The following is a 27,585-nucleotide window of genomic DNA, read 5'->3' as shown; positions in this document are numbered from 1 at the left end:
TTGCCCTGCAGTGGCCGTAACCAGGCTGACGATGATGATGATGATGATTATCTGTCACTTTGCGGAGCACGCGATATCATCATCATCATCATCAGCCTAGTTACGCCCACTGCAGGGCAAAGGCCTCTCCCATGCTTCTCCAATTACCCCTGTCATGTACTAATTGTGGCCATGCCGTCCCTGCAAACGTCTTAATCTCATCCGCCCACCTAACTTTCTGCCGCCCCCTGCTACGCTTCCCTTCCCTTGGGATCCAGTCCGTAACCCTTAATGACCATCGGTTATCCTCCCTCCTCATTACATGCCCTGCCCATGCCCATTTGTTTTTCTTGATTTCAACTAAGATGCCATTAACTCGCGTTTGTTCCCTCACCCAATCTGCTCTTTTCTTATCCCTTAACGTTGCACCTACCATTCTTCTTTCCATAGCTCGTTGCGTCGTCCTCAATTTGAGTAGAACCCTTTTCGTAAGCCTCCAGCTTTCTGCCCCGTAGGTGAGTACTGGTAAGACGCAGCTATTATACACTTTTCTCTTGAGGGATAATGGCAACTTGCTGTTCATGATGTGACAATGCCTGCCAAACGCGCCCCAGCCCGTTCTTATTCTTCTGATTATATCCGTCTCATGATCCGGATCCGCCTTCACTACCTGCCCTAAGTATATGTATTCCCTTACGACTTCCAGCGCCTGGCTGCCTATATTAAATTGCTGTTCTCTTCCGAGACTGTTAAACATTACTTTAGTTTTCTGCAGAATAATTTTTAGACCCGCTCTTCTGCTTTGCCTCTCCAGGTCAGTGAGCATGCATTGCAATTGGTCCCCTGAGTTACTAAGCAAGGCAATATCATCAGCGAATCGCAAGTTACTAAGGTATTCTCCATTAACTTTTATCCCCAATTGTTCCCAATCCAGGTCTCTGAATACCTCCTGTAAACACGCTGTGAATAGCATTGGAGGGATCATATCTCCCTGCCTGACGCCTTTATTTATTAGGATTTTGTTGCTTTCTTTATGGAGGAGTACGGTGGCTGTGAATCCGCTATAAATATCTTTCAGTATTTTTATATACGGCTCGTCTACGCCCTGATTCCGTATTGCCTCCATGACCGCTGAGGTTTCGACAGGATCAAACACTTTCTCGTACTCAATGAAAGCTATATATATATATATATAGATGTGCCAGGCACAAAATAGACATCACGGTGATGGAGGTCGTAGCGTTGCTTCTGTTTGTCTTGAGACACTTTTAGACGAGCGCGCGCAGGTTCACGTGCATGGTCAGTATGGGCGATTGCATCACGGGCATAATCGCTAGTTGAAGCTGTGGTGGACAGGAGCACAGTGTCGAGTGGTAGCCTCGGTTCGCGGCCATACATGAGGTAACACGGGCAACAGCCAGCAGTTTCGAGACGGGAAAAGTTCAGGCAAAGGTAATGTAAGGTAGAGCCAGGTCCCAGTTATGGTGGTCGTCTGAAATGTATTTGTATAGCATGTCTGTAAGGGTGTGGTTCAAACGCTCAGTGAGGCCGTTCGTTTGGGGTGGTAGGAGATGGTAAATTTATGCTGTATTGAGCAGGCACGCATGATGTCTTCGATAGCTTTGGACAAAAACGTACAGCTACGGGCTGTTAGCAATTGAAGCGGAGAACCATGCATCAGAATTATATCATGTAGGAGGAAGTCTGCAACATCAGTTGCGTAACTGGTCGGCAGAGCATGGGTTACGGCGTAGCGCGCTGCATAGTCCACCGCGACTGCAACCCACTTGTTTCCTGATGTAGAAATGGGCCGTAGAGGTCTAAGCCGACACGATGGAAGGGCTCGGCAGGAATGTCGAGCGGCTGCAGGTAACCAGCGGAGAGCTGGGAAGGCTTCTTGCGTCGCTGGCAAAGTTCATAAGCGGCGACGTAACGTCGTATGGAACGGGCAAGGCCCGGCCAGGAAAAACGGTGACGTACACGGTCATAGTTTCGAGATACGCCGAGATGTTCTGCCGTTGGTGCGTCGTGAAGCTCTTCTAGAACGGTGGAGCGGATGTGTTTAGGTATTGCAAGTAGGAACTCTGAGCCGTCCGGATGAAGGCTATAGGACGGTACAGAGTACCGTCGCGGAGGACGAAGAGGCGTAGAGTGGCGTCGGCCGGAGAGTGTTCAAAACGGTGGATGAGTGCTCTGATGTAGGGGCAACGGCGTTGCTCGTCGGCGAAATGAAGCAGTTTTGATACAGAGAATAAAGCACTGACAATATTGGAGGAGTCAGAGCCGTCAACAAGGTAACGCGACAAGCCGCCAGCGTCTTGGGGCAGGCGGCCAGACTTGTACACCACGGAAGATGAAAATTCTTGCAGCCTCACAACCCATCGACCGAGCCGGCCTGCAGGATACTTTAGTGATGATAGCCAGGAGAGACCATGAGATTCATTGACTACGGAAAAAGGGCGACCGTAATGGTAAGGACGGAACTTCGCAACCGATAGTTGCGCTCCAATGGTGCTTGGAGGCGGCTCGCATAAGCAAGAGCGCGATCCTGGGCCCACTGACGCTAGGGTAAGACGGCACCTACGCCATGGCCGCCGGCATCTGTACGCAATTCTGTAGGGGCATCAGGGTCGAAGTGGGCGAGAATGGGTGGCGTGGTTAGAAGAGTGAAGAGACGAGAGAAGGCGGCGGCTTCTGCAGTACCCCATGAGAATTGTACGCCTTTGTTCGAAACATTAGTGAGGGGTCTAGAAATTGTCGCAATATCTGGCACGAAATGACGAAAGTACGAGCACAGCCCTACAAAACTTCTAACGTCTGGGGCTGTCTCCGGAACGGGAAATTCTCGGACAGCGCGAGTTTTGTCGGGATCAGGCTGTACTACGGAAGCGTGAACGAGATGGCCCAGAAGAGTTATTTGTCTGTGGCCAAAACGACGTTTGGACGAGTTAAGTTGCAGCTTTGCCTTTCGAAATACATCAAGTATAGATCTTAGACGCTCAAGGTGAGTGTCAAATGTTGGCGAGAAGACGATGACGTCGTCGAGGTAGCAGAGGCATGTGGACCTTTTGAAACCTTGGAGCAAGGAGTCCATCATACGCTCTAAGGTGGCAGGAGCATTGCATAATCCAAATGGCAGTACTTTAATTGGTATAGGCGATCAGGTGTGATGAACGTGGTTTTTCCTTTGTCCATATCTTCAACGGCAATCTGCCAGTATCCCGAACGAGGATCAAAAGACAAAAAATAGCTGGAACCCTGCAGGCAGTCCAGGGCGTCGTCTGTACGTGGGAGCGGGTAGACGTCCTTGTTAGTAATCTTGTTCAGATGACGGTAGTCTACACAGAAGCGCCACGTGCCGTCCTTTTAAGCAACACCACAGGTGACGCCCAGGGACTCGAAAAAGGCTAAATTATGTTTTTATTTATCATTTTGTTCACTTCATTTTGAATTACTCGGCGTTCCGACGCAGAAACTCGATATGGTCGTCGGTAAATAGGCGTGGCACCACCAGTAAGAATCCAATGCTTGACCGCGAGCGTCTAGCCTAAAGGGCGATCGCCGAAGTCGAAAACACCTCGGTAGGACGAGAATACTTGCCAAAGGTCTTCAGCTTGCGCAGAGGACAGGTGCGTCACAACCATTTTGCTTATTTTGGGATCGGCACACGAGGCTGGTGCGAAGGGCATGCTAAGCTCGCGAGAACCATCGGTCGATAACGCTGCCACATAATGGTCGGCGAGTCAATCAACCGTGACAAAGCAAATACCTTGCGGTAGAATTTGCTTTGCCCATCCAAAGTTACATACAGGCATGCGAGTGTGGTTCGCAGTAATAGTAAGCATACTGGGGGGTATGGTAACGTCGTACTGTATTGGAATGTCGGGCAGAGGAGTGACGAGGTACTCACCATCAGGAACTGGTGGGGAAGACAACAGTTCAATAAAGGCTATTGACCTTGGTGGCAGGCGAAGAAAGCAGGTGGGGCGTAAGCGGCAGTGGGGTGCGTCAGAAGGTTCTGCGAGCATCGGCAACTCAAGGCGAAGGGTACTGGAAGAGCAGTCAATAAGAGCAGAATGCGGAGAGAGAAAATGGAGGTCGAGAATGAGGTCGTGGAGGTAATGAGCAATTACGGTCTAGAGGACAGGAGTGTGGCGGCCGGTGATGCTGACACGTTCCGTACACATGCCGATGATAGGCACAGTAGCGCCATTCGTAGCGCGGACGACGCGTGCCAACGCTGTGGTGAGGAGCTTGTTCAGCCGTCGTCGGGAGGCAGCACTCATATTGAATAGATGTACCCCTGTATCGATGAGATCCGTGACAGGATAGGGGTCAACGTCATTGTCAAGAAGGTTTCGGTTCGTAGGTAACGTGGGCAGAGGACTTGAGGGCTGGTTCGACAGCGCAGCTTCACCTGCACAAGCTGCAGTGCCTAGTTTTCCGGCTGGATCCGGGAGGCGATAGGCGGCGAAGAGAAGTGGCGCGGTTGCGGCGAATGAGACTGATGGCGTCGAGGTGAGGGCAAGCGGCTGTAACGAAGTTTCGGAGCAGGAACATCAGAGGCAGTGGGTCCATGGTGGGTGGTATAGGGAACAGAAGGTAGAAAGGTGCGGGAAGAAGCGGCGGCGTATGCCGGAGGAGCTGGTGGTCATCGGTTGCGGCAGTGACGAGCGACGTGGTCAATGCGACAGCAGTGAAAGCAGATTGGCCTGTCATCAAGGGTGCGCCACTCGGACGGGTTGCGGTGAGATGTGGCAGAAACGGACTGCCGGGGACGAGGAGGTCAGCTAGAGAACTGGGGAACGCTGGTTTGAGACTTGGAGCATGCGGAGTTCAAACCCATGTTCTCAAATTCCTGTCTGACGGCGGCCTGAATCAGGGCAATTGTGGTTGCTGGCGGATCGGGAGGCGTCGTAGAGAAAGCTAACGAGCAGGCGGCTTCGAGTTCGCGGCGAAGAATACGGGTAACATCGTCACAGGTGGTGGTCTGACGCGGTCGAATATCACATGTCCACGTAGCAGCAGTGTTGGGTAGCCGCGTAATGTGGTGTGCGATACGGCGGCAATTAGCTTGTTCAAGGCAATGGCTTTCCTTTATGATTGCGTCGATAGTCCAGACATTGCCGAAAACAAGAAAATTGAAAGCGACGTCGGGGATGCCTTTTAGCACATTGTTAGATGCTGGACGTTTTCCTGAGCCTACTTCATGTTCACCAGGCCACATGGAACCGCGTCACAGCTAATTAAGGAGCACAGAAGCACATCTACCCCGTTCCCGAGGCGCGGCACGTGCGAACAAGTTCGCGTCCCCCACCTCGTGCGCCGCATGTGGAGCTGTTGTCCCTCTGCTTGACTCTTTCCGAAAGTATAGCGGGAGCCTGGCACTGTTCCAGGAAACATGGGTCACGAGGAAGCTGCTTTGCAGCTCTGAAAGTTCGCTCGAAGACAACTGGTCTCCCCCCATCTGCCTATTGTGACGGCGCTTCCAAGCCGCGAGGCAACGACGGCCGTAATGCACCGCGAAGCCCTGGGAGCAATCCCTCCCGTCCGCCTTTGTGACGGTTGTTGCAGACCGTAAAGGCAATACCACAGACAAATAATACCCCATGCAACTGGTGCCCAAGGTGTGACCCTGTGAGCCGAATGTGACGTGCACTCGCACGGGCACCTACCATTCACCGCAAATGACGCAGCCTGAGCGGGCTCGCCGATTGGCCGAACGTGACGTGACTTCGAGACACCGAAAGGGTTATAAGCCAGAGACCGAGAGCAGCAAGAGAGCATTCCTTCATTCATCTCTTTCGATCTTCTTGCCACGGGCCGCAGCGTCGGAGTTGCTGCCGGCCCGTAATGACTTTATGACTGTTAATTTCTTTGTACTCTCACTGTAAATAATGTAAATAAACCACCACTTTTCATCTCAAAGTCCTCCTCAACCTCGGCCAACTCCCGCACCCAACGGCAAGGTCCAAAATCTGAGGGACACCAATTGGGATTGTCCTCCAGATCCAACAACTGGTTGACAGCGGTGGGATCGTCCTCAACTCCAACAACTGGTGGCAGCGCTACGGATGAACCTTCGTTCAAAGTAATTCTGAGGAACCGGGAGCAGCGAAGAAGAGAGAGCCTTCGTCGAAAGAAGTCCTAAGGAACTGGGAACAACGAAGAAGAAAGAGCCTTCGACCCAGAGAGACCTGAGGAACCCGGAACAGCGAAAAGGAGCTTTCGTCCAAAGAAGCCCCGAGGAAGTTGGAACAGCGAAGAAGAGCGGGCCTTCGTCCAAAGTAGTCCTGAGGAACTGGGAACAGCGAAGAGGAGCGAGCCTTCGACCCAGAGAGTCCTGAGGAATTGGGAACAGTGGACCAATAGACCAGATGGCAGGGTGCTGCAACCATAAGTGATCGCGTGGTTTTTTTCCTTTTGATTCGCCAGAGTTCAAATTTTGTGTGTTTATTTTGATAGTTCTAGGAATCGGGAATTTGTTGCATACTGTGTGTTTGTACAAATTAATTAAGGAAAACAGTCGGGGCAGCTGCCATGGATGTTAGAAGGTTGACGAGGTTAGACTTGTTATTGGTGTGCGACGATTCGGGAGTTGAGGTGGACGAACAGATGAAAAAGCCAACTATAATAAAGGCGATTCAAGATAGCGGCAATGATGATGAAAGCATTAAGATTACTTGGGAGGTGATACAAGAACCACGGGAGCGAGAGCGTCGCGAACGTAAGCGTGAGAGACACGAACGTAAGCAAAAGCACGAGAAAGAAAAGGCAGCATTGGAAAAAGAGACAATATTTTGAGCAGGTAAAGGCACAAAGACAACTGCTGTCTGAAAATTCTGTAGGTGGTACAGAGCAAGAGAATGATGAAGTATCTAGCGGATTTTCATCAAAAGCCGACGAGAAAAGTAGTGCCTGTGAGATTAGCGGCCCATTCATAGGTGAACGGAAAGGACTAGCCGCTAACGATGCCTTAGTGGCAACAGAGGCCTTTAAAGGCCGTAGTGAGAGCACGCGGTGCTGTGCCAACAGAGCACTGTAGAGACAGCTAGGCCAGATGTGAATGAATTGGCACAGTCACCACACGTGTGCGTCACCTGTAACGTAACGAGGTAGCTAACGAAACACAGAGCAGTGCTGACCCGACAGACGTGAGCACCCATGTCGAGTCAGATCTGCGTGCCGAAGAGAAGTGCCAGCTGGACGATGCAGTTGAGGGCAGGTCACAGTATTGCGAACTGCGTAGCTCAAGGGAAAACAAGTGGATTGTTCAGGGGTCGGTGCAGCTCTCCGCCTGTCTAGGTAGCCAAGAGAGGGATGATTTAGTTAAGGATTAATCGGACTGTGCGGGTAAGAGACCGACCCGGACCGAAGAGATGTGTACCGGCTAGCACGAGGCACGACAGAGCGGCATGAAAGCGAGTTCAAAGAGAAAGCGGCGTAGAAAGAAGCGCGGTAAAGACCAAAAGACGGTGAATAATGTAACGCAGCCAAATTCGACGACGGACGCAAAAAGGCAGGGCGCGACGAAAAGAAAGGTGCGGCCGTCGTTGACGATGTGGGCGCATCAAACGTTTGAGCCACCAGCCAAAGAGACCGAGAGGCATGTTCTGCGCGAACGCGGACGAAACGCATGGGGCAGTTAAGTTCCTCGTCGCTCCGTCGTTCTTTTCGGAGTGCAGCATGTAAGGCGAAGGAGCGCCAGGTGGCAAGACGAGACGAGTTAGTAGGGAGTCGCGGCGCGGGCAGTCGAGTTAGTGATGAAAGCGTGGTGCCAGGACGCAAATTGGCCAGAAACTGTAACCTGTTGAAGGAGCTAATAGTGTGTCGGCCCTTTTGTTGTTCCTGGGTAGCTAGAATAGCTTTTGAACCGCGACCACCTCGAGTACGGCTCAAAAGTAAGAGTCAGTCGCAAACGTTTGGAACGGTAGGCCAAGAAAGCTTCCGTAGAAGTAACGCGTGCTGTTTTTATTGCGGAAGCAATACTGCTCGCACCTTCGACCTATCGGTGGTAGTGGCGCCTCCTCACGAAGCTGCGCGTCACGTGACCGTGTGACGTCACGCCAGACAGAGAGACGGGGCCCCAGCTCGCGGCATCGATGGTGGAGGCGAAGCCTTGTGCGCCGCTGCTGCGGCGCTATCGAGAGAGGGCGCTCGCTGTTGAGACGTCACGCCAGACCGAGAGACGAGGCACCAGCTCGCGGCGTCGATGGTGGAAGCGAAGCCTTGCGCGCCGCTGCTGCAGCGCTACCGAGAGAGGGCGCTCGCTGGTGTGAGGTCACGCTAGGAGGATAAATGGGGCTACAGCTCACCTCCGCGCAGTGGTCGGCGCGCTGCATTGCGCTATATCGGATGATGTATAGCCATAAGTTTAACAAAGGGCAACCATGTCCACACCATCAGCCGAAACAAGGCGGAGCCAAGGGTATTGCTTTCGCAATCTTCTAGGCTTAACCAATCAAAGCCTTCAGCCAATTTTTTAGCATTTGGAAACTTCGCGATTTGAGACTAGAATTTTTTTCAATATGTAAGGTATGAGCTTTGTGTTTTTGTTCGCGAAACTCCAAGATTGGAAAGATGCGTTTTATGTAAACATGTAGTTTCGCGAGGTGTCCATTAATGAGTAGATAGGCTTTCTTTTTTTGTGTATGTGTGAGTAATCTGAGTGTCAAGGTTCTCAGTGAGATCCCTATAAAGCGTATGTGTGTTATACTTCTTTTTTTTTCAAGTGTTTTTGAATTTTCTAAGGTTAAGCGCGTAGGTTTTCAGTAAGTGCGTAATTTGCACTGAGAAGAGCTCTTAGTTCCATTAGCGCGTGGCGGTGCGGACGGAAGGAAGCAGATTTCGGACAGGGTTGCTCGTGTGTGTTGAGGGCAGCCGTATTCTGACTTCTCTAATAAGCGTGCGTGGAACGAGTCATTAGGAGACGCATTTTTTGGAAAGGGTTCTGCGGAGTGCGTAAGTTACGCAAATTAAGTTCTTGTTCAGGTTACGTGTCCTGTATATGGACTAAAGGAAGAAACGTGAGTAAGCGTAATGAAACGTTTACCTAAGACGCAAGTACGCGTTCTGAATAGTGACCGCAAAGCTAGAGCGCTTGTGATTACGTACTTGTTGAGATGACCGGACAGATCAGTGGCACCAACACGTGCGATACGTACGCCACTGCGATAGGTTAGAAACAAGCCGCACGAGACTACACCAGGCACCTTACTCGGCACCTTCCCTCATTTTTCAAAATGCTCATTACTTACAAGCATTTCTCTCGCAAGCCATGCTTACTTCAAGGAGATTCTCCATGTCTCAATAATTTCTCTCGTCGCATTCGAGTACTGATTTCCATGTTATCGGTTGTTAACGAAACATGGTCTGAAGTCTCTAAATTTATTGAGGCAGTCTTTCGCGTGCATACCATGGCCACGCACGTTTATATATTCTTCCGTTTCTCTACCACGGGTGCGCATTACAACCACGGCGCTGGAATTATGCTTCAGTAATTTTTCTTTCTTTTTTTTCTCCTACATTAAACTCGTTCTCTTAACTACTACACGCAGAAAGAAAGCAACAGCGCTCGCATTCCATCCCATAGATGAATATATATACACACACACACACACACACACACACATATATATATATATATATATATATATTTATATATATATTTATATATATATATATATATATATATATATATATATATATATATATATATATATATATATATATATATATATATATATATATATATATATATAGAAAATTATCAGTCATAGCCCTCGTAGTTCAGCCCTCTGGGCCGTTCACTTATCGAAAGTAGTTCTTATTAGGGTCATTAGGGTCAGTAGTTCTTATTAGGGTCCCTCCCTTTTCATATTTCTTTTCCTTTAGCTTATCACTGTACGGGGACCCTCTTAAAGCAAAAAAAAGCAATTTCCTCTATTATGCATGGCCACACATGTGCAGGTCATAAATACCAGGCTCAGCATAAACCTCAGCAGTCATGGAGGCATTGCGGAATCAGTTTGTAGACGAGCCGTATTTAAAGATAGTGAAAGATATCCACAGCGGCTCCACAGCCACCGTATTCCTCCATAAAGAAAGCAACAAAATACCAATAAAGAAAGGCGTCAGGCAGGGAGATATGACCTCTTCAATGCTATTCAGAGCGTGTTTAAAGGAGGTATTCAGAGACCTGGAGTGGGAAGAATTGGGGACAAAAGTTGATGGAGAATACCTTAGCAACTTGCGATTCGCTGATGGTATTGCCTTGCTTAGTAACTCAGGAGACCAATTGCAATGCATGCTCGCTGACCTGGGGAGGCAAAGCAGAAGGGTGGGCATGAAAATTAATCTACACAAAACTAAAGTAATGTTTAACAGTCTAGGAAGTGAACAGCAGTTTACGATAGGTAGCGAGGCACTGGAAGTCGTAAGAGAATACACCAACTTGGGGCAGGTAGTGACGGTGGATCCGGATCATGAGACGGAAATAATTAGGAGAATAAGAATGGGCTGGGGTGCGTTTGGCAGGCATTCTCAAATCATGAACTGCAGGTTGCCACTATCCCTCAAGAGAAAAGTGTATAACAGCTGTGTCTTATCAGTGCTCACGTATGGGGTGGAAACCTGGAGGCTTACGAAATGGGTTCTGCTTAAATTGAGGACGACGCAACGAGCTATGGAAAGAAGAATGATGGGTGTAACGTTAAGGGATAAGAGCAGATTGGGTGAAGGAACAAACGCGGGTTAATGACATCTTAGTTGAAATCAAGGAAAAGAAATGGGCATGGGCAGGACATGTAATGAGGAGGAAGGATAACTTATGTTCATTAAGGGTTACGGACTGGATTCCAAGTGAAGGGAAGCGTAGCAGGGGGCAGCAGAAAGTTAAGTGGGCGGATGATATTAACAAGTTTGCAGGGACAACATGGCCACAATCAGTACATGTCCGGGGTATTTGGAGAAGTATGGGAGAGGCCTTTGCCCTGCAGTGGGCGCAACCAGGCTGCTGATCAGGCACGTACCCAGGGGGGGGCCCGGCCCACCCCCCCGAAATCAAGTGGCATACCCCCCCCCCCCTCCCCACCCACGCCACCACTCCTCACACATTCCTAAAGCGCTGCCAGATTAATGTTGAGACTTGGCAGCTGTTCATCTGTCAGCCTTATGCTGCCTTTTTCACTCCTTTTATATGGCGGTAGTTATCGGCATCTCTTGTAATGTGAAGGACAGTTTTCTCAGATTCCGCACCCGCGCGATTAACTCCAGATGCGCTCAGTTGTCGCCATCTATTCAACCGTCACGCGCATAGCTGTTGCTTTTGTTAGTTCAACCTTCTTTGTTTAGGCTGATCCTGGGACCAGGAGAGGGATGCGGCTGTTACTCAGCTGGTCTGTACTCTCATGGAACGAGTTGCGGCCGGAAAAAACACCAATTGCGTTTAACTTTTCCCTTTGCTTCATTATTTCGTTGAGTTACGGCTCGCCGCGACGCTGGCAGATGCCCGGAACCATATACACGTGATATAGGTTAGATAAGGTGGGAAATAAAATAATGTGAAAGAACGCCCATCATGAAGCCCTGCAATAACCCTTAAACCCACAAGCAAGACGACTGTCGCCTGTTAACTCGTCTGTTTTCCCTAATTGTATAGCACATTTTGTGCAAAATTGGAAACCGGAAACAAAAATCACAAGGAGTTGAGAAATTAAGCGATCTACTAAGGGCGAGAGCCAACGCAACAACCAAACTGCAAGCAAAAGCGAGTAATAAAAATGTTAGCCGTTGTTTATGAGAATATTTATGGATCAACATCTTTTTATTTAAAAAGGAAGTAGAGAAAACGCCGCCGGAAGTCGAGAATAATTACTTGCTTTGAATGACGCTTCTACAGTTATCGGTCGAACCGCCTCACGTAGCCACTTCTCTGCTGTACTTATGTGGGTGTTTTTCTAACCTTTCTCGGTGAGCGCAGTACGTCTAGAATCGCAGAGTCCTGTGCTCTACGCGGTTGTATGGGACTGGCGGCCGCACAGCGTTACGCAATTCGCGGAACTGTCAAAACTGATCCACAAGGCGAAAATAACTGATATTCGAAACTATAACATGTGAAAGACTGAAGAAGCCGTAAAAAAATGAACGCAGCCTGAAATCAGTAAAAAAGAAACCTGGCATAGGACAAACCATGATGTATGCACTAAACGATAAGAGGGATAATATCATAAGCAATCTCGAAGATACAGTAAAAGCAGCGGAAAAATTCTAAGCTGACCTGTATACAGTACCCAGAGGAGTCACGACACCTCAATTAGAAACAGTAATGAACAGTATACAGAAACTATCCTATAACTAGCGATGAGGTCAGAAGGGCGCTGCAAGACATGAAACGATGAAGAGCGGGAGGAGAAGGTGGAATAAGTCCATTTAATCAAAGATGGAGGAGACATAATGCTTGGAAAACTGGCGGCTCTTTATACGAAGTGTATATCGACTGCAAGGGTCCCAGAAAACTGGAAGAATGCAGACATTATACTAATCCACAAAAAAGGAGACGTTAAAGAATTGAAAAATTATAGGACCATTAGCTTGCTCCCAGTATTATATAACATATTTACCAAAATAATCTCCAATAGAATAACGGCAACACTGGATTTTGTCAACCAAGGGAACAGGTTGGCTTCAGGACGAGATACCTTACGATAGATCACATCCACGTCATCAATCAGGTTATCGCGAAATCTACAGAGTACAATAAGCCTCTCTATGTGGCTTATATAGATTACGAAAATGCATTTGATTCAGTAGAGATACCAGCAGTCTAGAGGCACTACGTAATCAAGGACTACAGAACGCTTACGTAAAAAGCTTGAAAAATATTGCTACATGCGTGTGGTATTTGTTTGTTTGAACGAGGTGCGTGGCCGCCATCACTTAAGAAAAGAGGAGGAAGAACGAACTGGGCTCGCGCTGTGAATCTAACCGGTCAGCGCTGCAACTATTGTTGTAAATATAATCTTTAAATTGTTTCTCGTCTCACTGGCTCGTCCTTCGCGTAAGAATATATACAGAGGTTCTACAGCTACCTTAATTCTACACAAGAAAAGCATGGAGATACCTATAGGAAAATGGGTCAGAGAGGGAGACACAATTTCTCCAAAGCTATTCACTGCCGTGCTTAGAAGAATTCAAGCTATTAAACTGGGAAGGCTTTGGAGTAAAGATCGACGGCAAATATCTCAGCAACCTTCGGTTTGCCGATGACATTGTTCTATTCAACAACAATGCAGACGAGTTACAACAAATGATTGGAGACCTTAACAGAGAGAGTGTAATAGTGGGGTTGAATATTATTATGCAGAAGATGAAGATACTGATAAATAGCCGGGCTAAGGAACAAGAGATCAGGATCGCCAGTCGGCCACTAGAGACTGTGAAGGAGTACGTTTACCTAGGTCAATTAATCACACAGAACCCTGATAATGAGAAGGAAATTCACAGAAGAATAAAAATAGGTTGGATCGCATACGGCAGACATTGCCAGTTCCTGACTGGAAGCTTACCATTATTATTGAAAAGTAAGGTGTGCAATCAGTGTATTTTGCCAGTGCTGACATATGGGACAGAGACTTGAGAATGAGTTAAGGACCGCGCAAAGAGCGATCGAACGAAGATTGCTAGGCATAACGTTAAGAGAGAGAAAGAGAGCGGTTTGGATCAGAGAGCGAACGCGTATAGACGATATCCTAATTGACATCAAGAGGACAAAATGTAGCTGGGCAGGCCATGTAATGCGCCGGTTAGATAACCGTTGGACCATTAGGGTTACAGAATGGGTACCAAGAGAAGGAAAATGCAATCGAGGACGACAAAACACTAAGTGGAGCGATGAGATTAGGAAATTCGCGGGCGCTAGTTGGAATCGGTTGGCGCAGGACAGGGGTAAATGGAGATCGCAGGGAGAGGCCTTCGTCCTGCAGTGGACATAAAACAGGATGATGATGATGATGATGATGATGATGATGGAGGTGGTGGGCCCCCCCCGAAAAATAAGCCTGGGTACGTGCCTGCTGCTGATGATGACATAATACAAGCCGTAGTTGGCGATTTGCGCTCCAGCATTTTACTTCCTCAAAGCGCTCTGTCTTTCTTCAGCTACTTTTACGTGAGCGTTCAAGTTCGGTTTCAACGGTTCTAGAGAGTCGAAACAAAGCAGGTACAAGGGCAAATGTTCCATCCTGTTTACTGCCTCTGTCCTCGTGAACCACTGTAGTAAAGCTGTCACATCGGCGAAGGGTGGCTACTCCTCTGTGCACTTATGTGCAAAAGTGAATGTACCTCAGTGTAGTCCTTGAGCTTGGCTCCAGCGAAGATTTGCTGTATCGACTTCTGCACCTCCTTCTCACGCACCCGCTCCTTGGGGGCCAGCCTGAGCACGAGCGTGCAGCCCCCGCCGAAGCGGTCCTTCAGCCGCTGGAGGCTGCCGAGGCATTGCAGCCGGCCTTCGGAGATGATGGCGATGCGGTCGCACACAGACTCACAGTCATCCATGCTGCAGGAAACACAGGTGAAGAAAATTTCGGCTGTTTTTCACAACGGCTGCAGTGCGAGGATATTGACGCGTGTATTCTATGCAGACGACGACGACGACGACGACGACGACGACGATGGGAGCACTAACGGGCTCCGCCTAGTGGGTCAGAGTGAGATTGAATGATGACGAAGAAGACGTGTCTCTGCTCTGTTTTTGAACACATTGTCCTTTTGTTCGTGAAGAACGTCTCCCTGTGTTCTGTCCGCGTTGTACCGCAACAGTAGGCGGAGTCCGTTAGTGCTCCCATCGTCGTCGTCGTCTGCATAGAATACACGCGTCAATTGTCCCTTACTACGAGAGCATCGTCCCGATGCTAGACAAGAAATGTCACTTGCAGAAATACAGACGACCGCTAGCATAGTTGGTTCCAACCAGCCTGCACCTTTGCGCAGCCAGCAAAAGGTATCAGTACTTGATTGTAAGCGTCTTGATGAAAGAATACCAAAGCACGATTGGGATTCTTTTATTTACAGTGTGTCCCCTACAGACTTATATGACAGTTTCGTCTAGCTTTTTCGTTCACACAAAGCCGAATCGTCACCCATGGTGGTCGTTAAGCAATGAAATTTAGACAATTAGTGGATGTCAGCCATAATACTGGAGGCCATTAAAGAGAAACATCTGCTCGGGGCTCGATCGAGACGTGCCCCAAACTGTTCTGAACTACGACTGCAGTTTAACCGTGAATGTAACCGTGTTAATGCCATGATTCGTCTGGCTAAGCGCAACCACTTCAGGTCTCAGTTTAATGACGCACGTTTCAACAGCAACAAAACCTGGTTACTGGTAAATAACCTGAAAGGAGTGAGTGCTGCTATTTATAATGATACATATTTCATCTCATATTTCCATAAAGATGGACAGAGCATGGCCAATGACTTTAACAAACTATTTTCTCTGGTCTCTGGTGCATGTCGTACCCCGCCTACCGACTGTCCTATGCCTCCCAGTGTGACGGAATCTACTTTCCTTCCTCACATTACCGAAAGTGATTTAAGGTGTATACTTTTCAGTCTTAAACCTAGCAACTCTCCTGGTCAGGACTGCCTCACTGTTTATGAAATGTAGAAATTTTAAGGCTATTAAGGATGTCCTACTAGTCGTCCTTAATAATATCGTTTGCAGGTGTATAATACCGACTTCTATGACAACTGCTCAAGTTATACCTTTGTATAAGGTTGATTCCAGCAACGCGATGAGTAATTACTGACCTATCTCTATTCTGCCATGCACTGGCCAAATTTTTGAAAAGCGCCTACTTACCACGATGAATTTTTTGAATACGCACATTGTTCTATCACCTTGTCAGTACAGCTGCGTAATAGGAAAAGGAACAACAGATCTTCGTGAAGAATTCTCTGACGTACTAAATTCAGCTTTTGATAAGAATCAAGTCGTATGCTCACTTTTTTTTTTACGCAAGCAAAGCCTTCGATAGCATCTGCTTCGTTCTTAAGCTTGATAAACTTTCTTCACTGGGATTTCGAGGTTCGTTTTTACACTTACTTGCCAACTTTTTACAAGATAGGCGCCAATATGTGTTGATTACAAGATTTCATAGCGATTTCACGGCAATTACTCCCAGACTCCCCCCCCCCCCCAAAAAAAAGAACCTTCGCAATGTTGTGGAAACTTGTTGGACGGAACTAAACTTTGTCCGATTGGTTGTTAGTCACTTCTCGGGTTTCACTAGGGTTAGACAATTTCTACGGGCGGTGGGTGTTTGCTGGGTTCGCTGGCCCGAGCCCTACCTCGAACACTCCGTACTGCAAGCATGAATAAGCAGCAGTAATCTGATGCAGGCGACCAGACCACACGTATCATATAAATTTAAAATTAAAGGTGCGGCCCCGACTCACAGACGGGTCTCATTTGCTTTTATACAAAGAAACGTTGAACAGGTAACGTTACAGCATTTACCCTCAGTGCAGAATATATATAGTTAGCTTCTGAAAGCAGGACAGACGTTACTGATAATAGATTGTGAGATGCTATATGTGATATACTACAACACGGGTCGCAGTGCGGAGTTGCCCAATAAGGTCGAAAACAGTCAAGTGTTGTACCTGTACCAGTGGAGCAACGCCGCGAACGAGTGCTTGCACCTTTCGGAGGTGCGCTACGCACAAACTCCATTTTATTAAACCTCTCGCTCGCTTCAAATGTTCTTTTTCTTTAAAAAGATATGGTGTGGTTCGCTGGGAAGGCAGGACATTGACTCGCAAAGCGCCATCATTTTCGCGGTTTTGTCGCTGAAATCTTCGAGACCGATTAAAATAAGGTAATCGGCAGCAAGGCATCCTTTGGCTTCGACGAAACACCTCGATTCAATGCCACAAAAGAGAAACGCGTGAGCGCATCCTTCAAGCGAAAGAGCCGTCGTGGACTTGGATGTCTTAGCCATCTTCGAATATTTGGACAGTGTTGCCAGCATAAGTAACGGATTCTGGAGTTGCCAATAGCAAAGTGTCTGTGTAGCGTCAGCAACGTACGCACTTTTCAACGCAGAAAGGTTATTCGACACATCAACGTCTAGGGGATCGTGTCAAGAATAAAAGCGACTTTTATGAAAAAGTGCACAGGATCATTGAGCGGAGTTGTATTTCATAGTAACATTTATGCTGATCCTACACACAGTGTGAATAAACATTATGCGAAGCATTGTGCGCTTAACTGGCCGCCTGGCACCAATTCGGGTTTCCATAAAGTATTACCAGATAGCGCACTCTTTCCTTGTAGTACGAGAAACAATGGCACGGTGACGGAACAAGGCATTTACTGAGCTCCAGCGTTGAAGCGTTACAGTGTGTTTCCTTACAACGTGAGCCGATCCTGCAGGTAGTGCACATAGTAAGGACGCCCAGACGTGAGGGTGTTGCAATGGTACAAAATGACTCAAGCTGGGGAAGAATCAGAAAAGTTGGCGCACTCTCACGCTTGGGAAGCAAATTGGTTTTGTTTGATGTTAGGCAGGCGCCAACCTTATGAAGCGTTAGGATGCACGTGCGACGCTTGGTAACGTTGGTATTCTGCCATGCCATGCACCCGTCTGTGGTCTAATAATAATAATTTATGGGGTTTTACGTGCCAAAACCACTTTCTGATTATGAGGCACGCCGTAGTGGAGGACTCCGGAAATTTCGACCACCTGGGGTTCTTTAACGTGCACCTAAATCTAAGTACACGGGTGTTTTCGCATTTCGCCCCCATCGAAATGCGGCCGCCGTGGCCGGGATTCGATCCCGCGACCTCGTGCTCAGCAGCCCAACACCATAGCCACTGAGCAACCACGGCGGGTTGTGGTCTAATAAGTAGAGCAGGTGGTTGCACTAGGGTCCGTATAGTTCAACTGCCACAGTCAGAAATGTGTTTTTATGTGAACATGCCCCAGAGGAAGCGACACAGAAATGTGCTATCGCGATTACGTGTAGCGCGCAGACGCTGGTGAGAGCGTATGGCCAACGCAGCTAAAGTTTTTGACGTGGTGGTGCACATGATTTGTGCATTTTCGCCGTCGGATGACGGCGAAAATGCATGCTGCTGGCCGAGCGCTGCGGAGGAGAGAAAGAACGCTCTGCCGCTGCCTCGTCGCCAGTCACGATGCAGCCGACCTTGTTCACCGAACACACGCTTGAGAGCAGCACAATACCGCAGCGCAGACGCTCCGTCACGTGGATTTTTTCGTATTTCGCAGGCCTTCTTTGGAAGCCGGAAAAACGGACTACGTGAGGCGCATCTTCAAGTGAACAAATCGATCGGTGGTTTCTAAAGGTGCTCTACAAATCTATCATACTTGGGGTCGTCAGCCAATAATTACAGATTTCGGTAAATAAATTTAGGTATTGAGTACATTTAATTCTTGGCTCGAGTTACGTGGGACACCCTATATATATATATATATATATATATATATATATATATATATATATATATATATATATATATATATATATATATATGTATATATATCTATATATATATATATATATATACTGCCGCCCGATTTGAAGAGGGGGGTATTGACAGGTGTACTTGTCTTTATCGGGCGACACGTTTTGCCGCCCAACAAATGTTATGGCACAGCGCGGGACGCGCCTGCATATATCCGAAGTTTCTGGAAAGTTATCGATGCTTCTATCCGCAGTCTGTTGTCGCCGAACCTTGGGTTATCTTATTTCATCGCTTGACGCGAATGGTGTAGAACTTTGTAGAAGGCATGTGGGTCCCGACGATTAGTCTGGAAAATTCGATGGCTACTGTATAAAAGCCGACGCGCTTGACCCGCTGATCAGATTTTCGACGATCGCCGAGCGTGTTCTCCGCTATCGTTGTGCTATAAGTGTAGCCTGTATTGTGGTGCACAGGTTCGCCCAATAAAAGTTAATTTTGTCGTTCACAGTATTGCTACTGTGTTCTTTGACGTCACAACCACGTGACATCTGGTGCAGGTGCTTTGCGTTCATGTACCGGACGCCCCCACAAAGCCGTGACTTAAACTCTCACGCGGAAGATACCAACGTCGCCAAGAACCATCGAGGTAGCTGCAGGCTGCAAGGTCTGCCCCCGGAGCACGGACTTTTGCCTGAGACGACTAGGAAGATCGCCACCAAGTCCACCCAAATGGCAGCCCCAGCGTCCTCCGTCGTGCTGCAGCAGCCCAGGGAGCCTCCGACGTTCTGCGATTCAACTTTCGAGGACCCGGAAAGCTGGCTTGAGACGTATGAGAGAGTCGCTGCGTTTAACAACTGGAAAAGCGACGACAAACTGCGACATGTCTTCTTCGCATTAGAAGACGCGGCCAGGACGTGGTTTGAGAACCGAGAAGCCACCTTAATGACCTGGGAACTTTTCCGTAGCGGCTTCCTGCAGACATTCGCAAGCGTCGTGCGCCGAGAACGAGCCCAAGCGCTATTAGAAACCCGGGTGCAGCTACCAAAAGAGACAACCACGATCTTCACGGAGGAAATGAGCCGTCTCTTCCGCCACGCCAACCCTGAAATGCCCGAGGAGAAGAAAGTCCGCCTACTCATGCGCGGTAGGAAGGTAGGAAGCCCACCGAAGACCGTCGACGAGTTTCTTCGCGAGGCCACCAGCATAGAGAAGACACTCGAGATGAGAAACCGGCAATTCGACTACCGCAGGAACTCGACAAACTACGCCGGAATTCAGTCACTGGCCACCGACGACCTACGCGAGACTATCCGAGTTGTCGTGCGGGAGGTGCTACAAAAGCTGTTCCCATCATCACAGCCTCAAGTGGCTTCGATTGCCGACACCGTACGTGAGCAGCTCCAACAACAACTCGGAGTAGCCCCTGCATCGCCGCAGCCTCAGCCGCAAGCGATGACCTACGCCGCCGTGGCCCGCCGTCAGGGTCCCCCTCCACGACCGCGCCAGGGCCCCGTAACGCCGCAATTCCGTCGACCACCACCGCCGCCGCCAGCACGCCCACCCGTCGCCCAGCGCAGCTACCCGAGGAAGACAGACGTTTGGCGCGCTCCTGACCACCGCCCGCTCTGCTATCACTGCGGAGAAGCCGGCCATGTGTATCGCCGATGCCCATACCGCGACTTGGGACTGACAGGGTTCGCCGTCAACGCGCCGCGTCCACAGCTTGGAGAGCGCCCACGTGACATCGCCGACTACCTCGCCGCTACTCAATGGAGCCCTCGACGACCATCCTGTTCGCCGTCACCAGGCCGCTACCTGTCGCCGCAGCGCCGACCATACACCGGCCCAGCCCGGGGCCGCTCTGCGAGCCCATATCCGGAAAACTAAAAGCAGCAACCGATGGAGGTGCAGTTGCTGTTCGTCGAACTGACGAAGATCCTCCGACGCCGACGAAGACGACGAAGAAACCATCTCGACGACCTAATGACGACACGCCGCCGTCCCGAAGAAGTCGGGAAGCCGAGACTACACCGACGAAAGACGGCTTGACGACGCGACGTTCCAGCTTCAGTTCAACGCGACGCAGCCGTGATCCGACGCCAAGACCCAACTGCAACGCCAGACAAAGAACCACCGACCTCGACGTACTTCTCGACGGCCACGCAGCCACTGCCTTAGTCGACACAGGGGCCGATTACTCCGTAATGAGTGGACACATCGCCGCCCAGTTGAAGAAGGTTAAGACTGCATGGGAGGGCCCCCAAATTCGGACCGCTGGAGGACACCTCATTACGCCAACTGGAATCTGCACGGCAAGAATTACCGTTCATGGCCGGACTTACCCTGCCACCTTCATTATCCTCCAACAGTGTTCGCGAGACGTCATTCTCGGCATGGACTTGCTGAACCAACAGGGCGCAATCGTTGACCTGAAGTCGAAGTCCATAACGCTGTCGGAAGATCGAGCGATACCGCTGGAGAGCTCTAGTAGTCACCATGCCTTAAGTGTGCTCGAAAGTGAAGTCAGCATCCCACCTCGCTCCAGCATTGTCATATCCGTAGGCACCATAACGCCTGCCGACGTAGAAGGCGTCATCGAGGGTGACCAACGTCTACTGCTAGACCGTGAAATTTGCGTCGCAAGAGGGATCGCTCGACTGCATGGAGGGAAAACTAAAGTGTTGCTGACAAACTTCAGCCAGGAGTTCAAGAAGACCAACAAAGGCACGACAATCGCGTACATCGAGGAAATTCTGGAAACCAGTAATGCGTTTGTCCTCTCGGATTCCGCCGCATCTACCCCGACGACCATGGTTCCCGAACCAGACTACGACATTAATCCAAGTCTCCCCGTGATTAAGCAACAGTAGCTCAGAAGTCTGCTCCGATGATAGAAAGGCTGCTTTTCGACGTCATCGAGGATTCGACAAACGCTAGTCGCCAAACATCGCATAATCACCGAGGAGTGCGCTCGACCACTCCGCCAGAGCCCTTACCGAGTTTCGCCGCGAGAACGTGCAGCTATAAGAGAACAAGTCGACGAAATGCTGCGCAACGACATCACCCAGCCGTCGAAAAGCCCGTGGACACACCCTCTTGTCCTGGTAAAGAAAAAGGACGGAACCCAACGTTTCTGCGTCGATTACCGTCGTCTGAACAAGATCACGAAGAAGGACGTATACCCCCTCCCACGAATAGACGACGCATTGGATCGGCTCTGCAACGCTAAATACTTCTCGTCGATGGACCTCAAGTCTGGCTATTGGCTAATAGAAGTCGACGAAAGAGATCGCGAAAAGACGGCCTTCATCACCCCAGACGGCCTCTACGAGTTCAAGGTTATGCCATTTGGACTGTGCTCGGCGCCTGCAACGTTCCAGCGCGTAATGGTCACGGTTTTAGCTGGATTGAAGTGGCAGACCTGTCTCGTTTACTTGGATGACGTCGTCGTCTTCGCCGGAAATTTCGACGATCACCTCAAGCGGCTTGCGACAGTACTAGAGGCCATCAAGTCGTCAGGGCTTACTCTGAAGCCAGAAAAATTCCGCTTCGGTTATGATGAGCTTCTGTTCCTAGGCCACGTAATCAGCAAATTTGGTGTCCGTCCAGACCCGCAAAAGACAGCTGCAATCGCACAGTTCCCGCAACCCATCAACAAGAAGGCAGTGCGTAGATTCCTTGGCATGTGTGCCTACTACAGGCGCTTTGTCAAGGTCTTTTCACGCATCGCCGAGCCGTTGACACGTCTAACTAAATGTGATGTTGACTCCAAGTGGGAAACGTCGCAGGCCGACGTATTTGAAGAACTCAAACGACGCATGCAGTCGCCGCCGGTACTTGCGCACTTCGACGAGTACGCCGATACAGAAATCCATACTGACGCCAGTAGCCTAGGCCTCGGTGCCGTTTTAGTCCAGAGGAGAAACTGAGTCGAACACGTGATAACTTACGCTAGCCGGTTGCCGTCAAAAGCGGAAGGCCACTATTCGACGACCGAAAAGGAATGCCTCGCCATCGTTTGGGCTACAGCTAAATTTCGCCCTTATCTTTATAGCAGGCCATTCAAAGTCGTCAGTGACCATCACACACTGTGTTGGCTAGCGAGTATAAAGGATCCTTCAGGATGACTGGCGCGGTGGAGCCTCACACTACAAGAACACGACATCACTGTAACCTACAAGTCCGGACGAAAACACTCCGATGCCGATTGCCTATCACGCGCTTCCATTGACCCGCCGCTGCAAGACGACGAGAATGACGACGCCTTCCTTGGAATGATAAGCGCGGAAGACTTCGCTGAACAGCAACGGGCAGACCCGGAGCTAAAAGGCCTCGTCGAATATTTGGAAGGGCACACCGACGTTGTCCCCAGGGCGTTTAGGCGCGGATTATCTTCCTTCACGCTTCAAAACAATCTGCTCGTGAAGAAGAACTTCTCACCAGTCCGCGCCAACTACCTTCTTGTTGTCCCGTCAGGACTTCGTCCAAAAGTATTGCATGCCCTACATGACAATCCGACCGTTAGACACGCCGGATTTTTCCGGACACTATCGAGGATACAAGAAAAGTATTATTGGCCGCGCCTGGCCGCCGACGTCGCCCGTTATGTCAGAACATGCCGAGACTGTCAGCGACGCAAGACACCGCCGACAAGGCCAGCCGTATTACTACAGCGAATCGAGCCTCCTTGCCGACCATTCCAGCAGATTGGTATCGACTTGCTGGGACCCTTTCCGACGTCAACAAACGGAAATAAGTGGATCGTCGTGGCGACGGACTACCTCACCCGCTTCGCTGAAACTAAAGCACTGCCGAAAGGTAGCGCAGCCGAAGTGGCGAAATTCTTTGTCGAAAACATCCTGCTGCGACATGGCGCCCCAGAAGTCCTCATCACCGACAGAGGAACGGCCTTTACAGCGGAGCTCACCCAAGCCATTCTGAAGTACAGTCAGACAAGCCACAGGAGGACAACAGCCTACCATCCGCAGACGAATGGGCTTACGGAGCGGCTGAATAAGACCCTCGCCGACATGCTAGCGATGTACGTCGACGTCGAACACAAGACCTGGGATGCCGTCCTGCCTTACGTTACATTCGCTTACAACACGGCGGTGCAAGAAACAACACAGATAACGCCGTTCAAGTTCGTTTACGGCAGGAACCCAACGCTCGACGCCATGCTGCCGCACGTCAATGACGAGGAGAACCTTGACGTCGCTACCTATCTACATCACGCCGAAGAAGCCCGACAGCTCGCCCGCCTGCGGATCAAGAACCAGCAGAGGACCAACAGCCGACACTACAACCTACGACGACGCTTCGTCGAGTACCAGCCCGGCGACCGTGTTTGCGTATGGACTCCGATACGCCGACGAGGACTCAGTGAACAACTACTCCGACGCTACTTCGGACCCTACAAGGTCATCAGACGTGTTGGCGCTCTGGACTATGAGGTCGTGCCAGACGGCATTTCGCATTCACATAGCCGCCGCGCACGATCTGAAGTGGTCCACGTGGTGCGCTTTAAACCCGTTTACCGACGCTGACGAAATTCCTTATTTTTGTTTTCTTTGCTACGGGCGTTTTTCTTTCGTTTGTGTGTAGCGTCGGGTCGATGCTTTTTAAGAGGGGGGTATGGACACGTGTACTTGTCTTTATCGGGCGACACGTTTTGCCGCCTAACAAATGTTATCGCACAGCGCGGGACGCGCCTGCATGTATCCGAAGTTTCTGGAAAGTTATCGATGCTTCTATCCGCAGTCTGTTGTCGCCGAACCTTGGGTTATCTGATTTCATCGCTTGACGCGAAAGGTGTAGAACTTTGTAGAAGGCATGCGGGTCCCGACGATTAGTCTGGAAAATTCGATGACTACTGTATAAAAGCCGACGCGCTTGACCCGCTGATCAGATTTTCGACGATCGCCGAGCGTGTTCGCCGCTATCGTTGTGCTGTAAGTGTAGCCTGTTTTGGGGGACACAGGTTCGCCCAATAAAAGTTAGTTTATTCGTTCACAGTATTGGTAGTGTGTTCTTTGACGTCACGACCACGTGACAATATATATATATATATATATATATATATATATATATATATATATATATATATATATATATTAGTTTTGTGCAGTTTCTGTTTCGGCTATATATATTCCGCCTGTCGTAGCCTGGTTAGCATGCTAAGGCTGAAGAAACGATCACCAGCTGCATAAGATGGCGGAATTGCACAGGATAGGCTATGAAAGCTTGCTCCCGTTTCGCGGGAAGAACATCGGCGGCATGAAAATTTACGTTGGACGATCGGTCATGCACCCATGTTCGTAGCCGGGGAATAAAGCATCGCTTGTCGTTAGGTAATCAGAATGCCGAATTACCAGAGAAAAGAAAAAGGTGCAGGTATGGCTGTTCATGTCGTTCTTTGGAGATATATTTGCTGGCGTTTAGTGAACTTAATCCTCGTGTCGTGTGAAGACTAGTGCGCAGATCAAGGGTATGTGGCGCGTACATGGACCGTAATAATATAGCCGTAGATTAGGCGTGCATGTGGCTTTGTAGTGTTGGTATGAACCGAATCTACCATGAGTACGTAGCATTTTCCGTGCTGTCGCCTTGGGGATAATTAGCGCGATCACTGCAGTTAGTTTTTTATACCTGCTACGAAGAAGCCGGCTTACTTTGCGCCTTGCAGGTATACGGTGCGACCCATCTGGCGCGCGCGAATGATTGCACGACGCTCACCCGAGTGTGCCAGCTGGAAGCACCGCGTGCACTGTGCGCACCTGATCGTAAAGTCGCCTTTCTATCCTAGCGCCACTTTTCCGTGGCTTGTTCTACTGTCTTCGCTTTTTGTTCCGCTTCAAGATATATCGTGTATCAGCGCAACAATTCGAAGGCGTAGTTCCCCAGCTTGCGATAAAAGCACAGAATGCCCCTTCCGCGTTGGAGGTTGGCTTACCTGTGCGAAGTGAGTACGACCGCCATTCCGGAGTGGTTCATGATGTCGGCCAGTGCAGCGAATATACGCGTCTTGGCGACTACGTCCACGCCGGCAGTGGGCTCGTCGAGGAACACCAGTCGGGGCAGACCTATTAGCGCGGCGGCTATCGACAGCTTCCGCTTGCCGCCGCCGCTGCGCATGCATGACAAAATGGACGCGAGTTGCGCAGGCCGGGGATAGAGCTGTATGTGGCATGCGGACACAGTAACACTGCAATAACGGCACGCTGGCCACATGGGGGTGCTTTAAAGCGTTTTTTTTTAATTCGGAAGCAATATAGGTAGGAATGGAAATGGACTCCTGTGATATCTGCACCCAGAAACTTCGCCCCAAGTAACAAACAAATGGTCATTATGTCTAATTGTTTTTATTTTAGGTAGCTCGAGTGCATATTATATCTAGGTGGGATAAGAGGGAGATGACGCCTAACAACTACCATGAAATTTTCTATGCTCTCCGGAGGCTATGTATAGATGCGCACAGGCTGTTGCTGCAATTTCCAGGCACCTCCGTTGTTGTCGAAGACTCAACGAAGTTACGACAGCGTTACGACAGCGCACACTCTAAATTGATTAAGAGAGGCATAGCGATAATGTGCATTAAGGCAGCACTTAGTAAGTCATGTGAGCAGGAGTGCGATCATAGTTTTTTAAATCAGATATCGCGACTACAGAACGCAGGCTTTCCCAGTTCTGTGATCACTTCAGTATGCGAAGCAATTCTGCAGAAAGAGAAAAGAAGTTCGGATGCTTGCCAAGAAGAAAACAAAGACAAAAGACTGGCGCACGTGGTGCCATACCTACACAAGCTTTCTCACGCAACTGTGTGAGAAGACTCAAGCTTCTCGACTTGTATCCAGGTTGTCTGCTAAAGCTTCCTAGGGAAACAGTTCTTAAGACGTGGATAATAACGCGGTATCGTTAAGGGCCCCGCGTCGTAGAAAATCCGGTGTCGAGCGTTGGCGTCGTAGCCGGCGTTGGCGTGGACGAAAATTGCTATATATATATTTCGGTATATGTATATTTGCCCTGTTTTGCTATATGACATGCGGTATACGTGGCTTATATTGCCACACCACTTAAGGTTGCTCATACCTTTTCTTACATTCTTGACAAAATTCCTCAAAATTTCTAGAATGTCAGCCCACAAACAAAAAAATGGCTGTGGCTTAGCTAAGGTTAAGCCCAGGATGCGAAGCATACTAGCCTTTATTTTAGTTGTTGAACCACTGTTTAGCCTGGTGAACTGCTGTTGCTTGGCTATATTTGGTTCGGCTAGACGAAGAAACAACTCATGCATTACTCTGCTTCGCCTTCAAGAGCGGAACGCGACAGCGTTCCCGTCGACCCGCCAAGGGGTGTAAGACAATGGGCTACGGCGCAGCGACTACGCGCCCCGCATTGGACGCGGTGAGCGTCGAGCAACGCAGCGTTCGGCGCGGCAACGAAATTTGCGCCTGAGCAAGCGACGCATGCCTGAGCCTTAGAAACAGCTCGTTTCCAAGGCAACACCGCATTCACTAGAGGCGCTTTTGTACCGCTTTGAAGCATCGTACTCGTGGCTCAATGGTAGCGTCTCCGTCTCACACTCCGGAGACCCTGGTTCGATTCCCACCCAGCCCATCTTGCAAGAGTTGAGCCGAAGCCACCTAGAAAGTCAGTCTCTGTAGCACGCCGCAACCTTCGCTTCTCATTCCAACGAGCAGCTCTGTCTCCAGGAGGCATCTCACCTCGTGAGTGTCTGCTAGCGCAGCTGCTTATATACCGCCGCGAGCGACGGCGCGAGTTGGAGCCCCGTATCTCCTGTCGTGACGTCACGGTGTCACGTGGTAATGAAGGCGACACCGCCGCGCCTGAGGAGCTGGGTTGAGCTCTCGTAATATGCTTCGCATAATATCATGAAACAAAGAAGCGACAGCGCGTGCCTTTTATGTTAAATCATCTCAGACTGAAACATTAAAAGTGCCGAACAATAACAGAAAGCTGAAAATGACGTATTCTTTTGGCACGGCTGTGCACTATCTCCGGGATCGGCTCAGGCAAGAGGCCGCGTGTGTACTAGAAAGCTCGCCTTCGTGCATAGCGGTTTGGCGCCGGCGTTTCCCGGTAAACATTCCGGTTACATA

At 49.5% G+C, this 27,585-nt stretch overlaps 1 protein-coding gene across 1 annotated transcript in view; it reads right to left on the bottom strand.

Moving 5' to 3' along the window:
- Window positions 1-27,585, bottom strand: part of LOC135916812 (phospholipid-transporting ATPase ABCA3-like) — a 420,918-nt gene that overhangs the window by 37,771 nt on the left and 355,562 nt on the right. Inside the window, exons 19-20 of the mRNA XM_065450250.2 lie at window positions 25,419-25,592; window positions 14,320-14,533 (exon numbers count right to left, since the gene is read on the bottom strand). Coding sequence (XP_065306322.1) covers window positions 14,320-14,533; window positions 25,419-25,592 — 388 coding nt within the window. The remainder of the gene's footprint in view (window positions 1-14,319; window positions 14,534-25,418; window positions 25,593-27,585) is intronic.

Source organism: Dermacentor albipictus, chromosome 1 (assembly GCF_038994185.2).
Source record: "Dermacentor albipictus isolate Rhodes 1998 colony chromosome 1, USDA_Dalb.pri_finalv2, whole genome shotgun sequence".
In the NCBI taxonomy this organism is placed as follows: domain Eukaryota; kingdom Metazoa; phylum Arthropoda; class Arachnida; order Ixodida; family Ixodidae; genus Dermacentor; species Dermacentor albipictus.
This window is presented reverse-complemented; position numbering and strand designations above follow the sequence as displayed.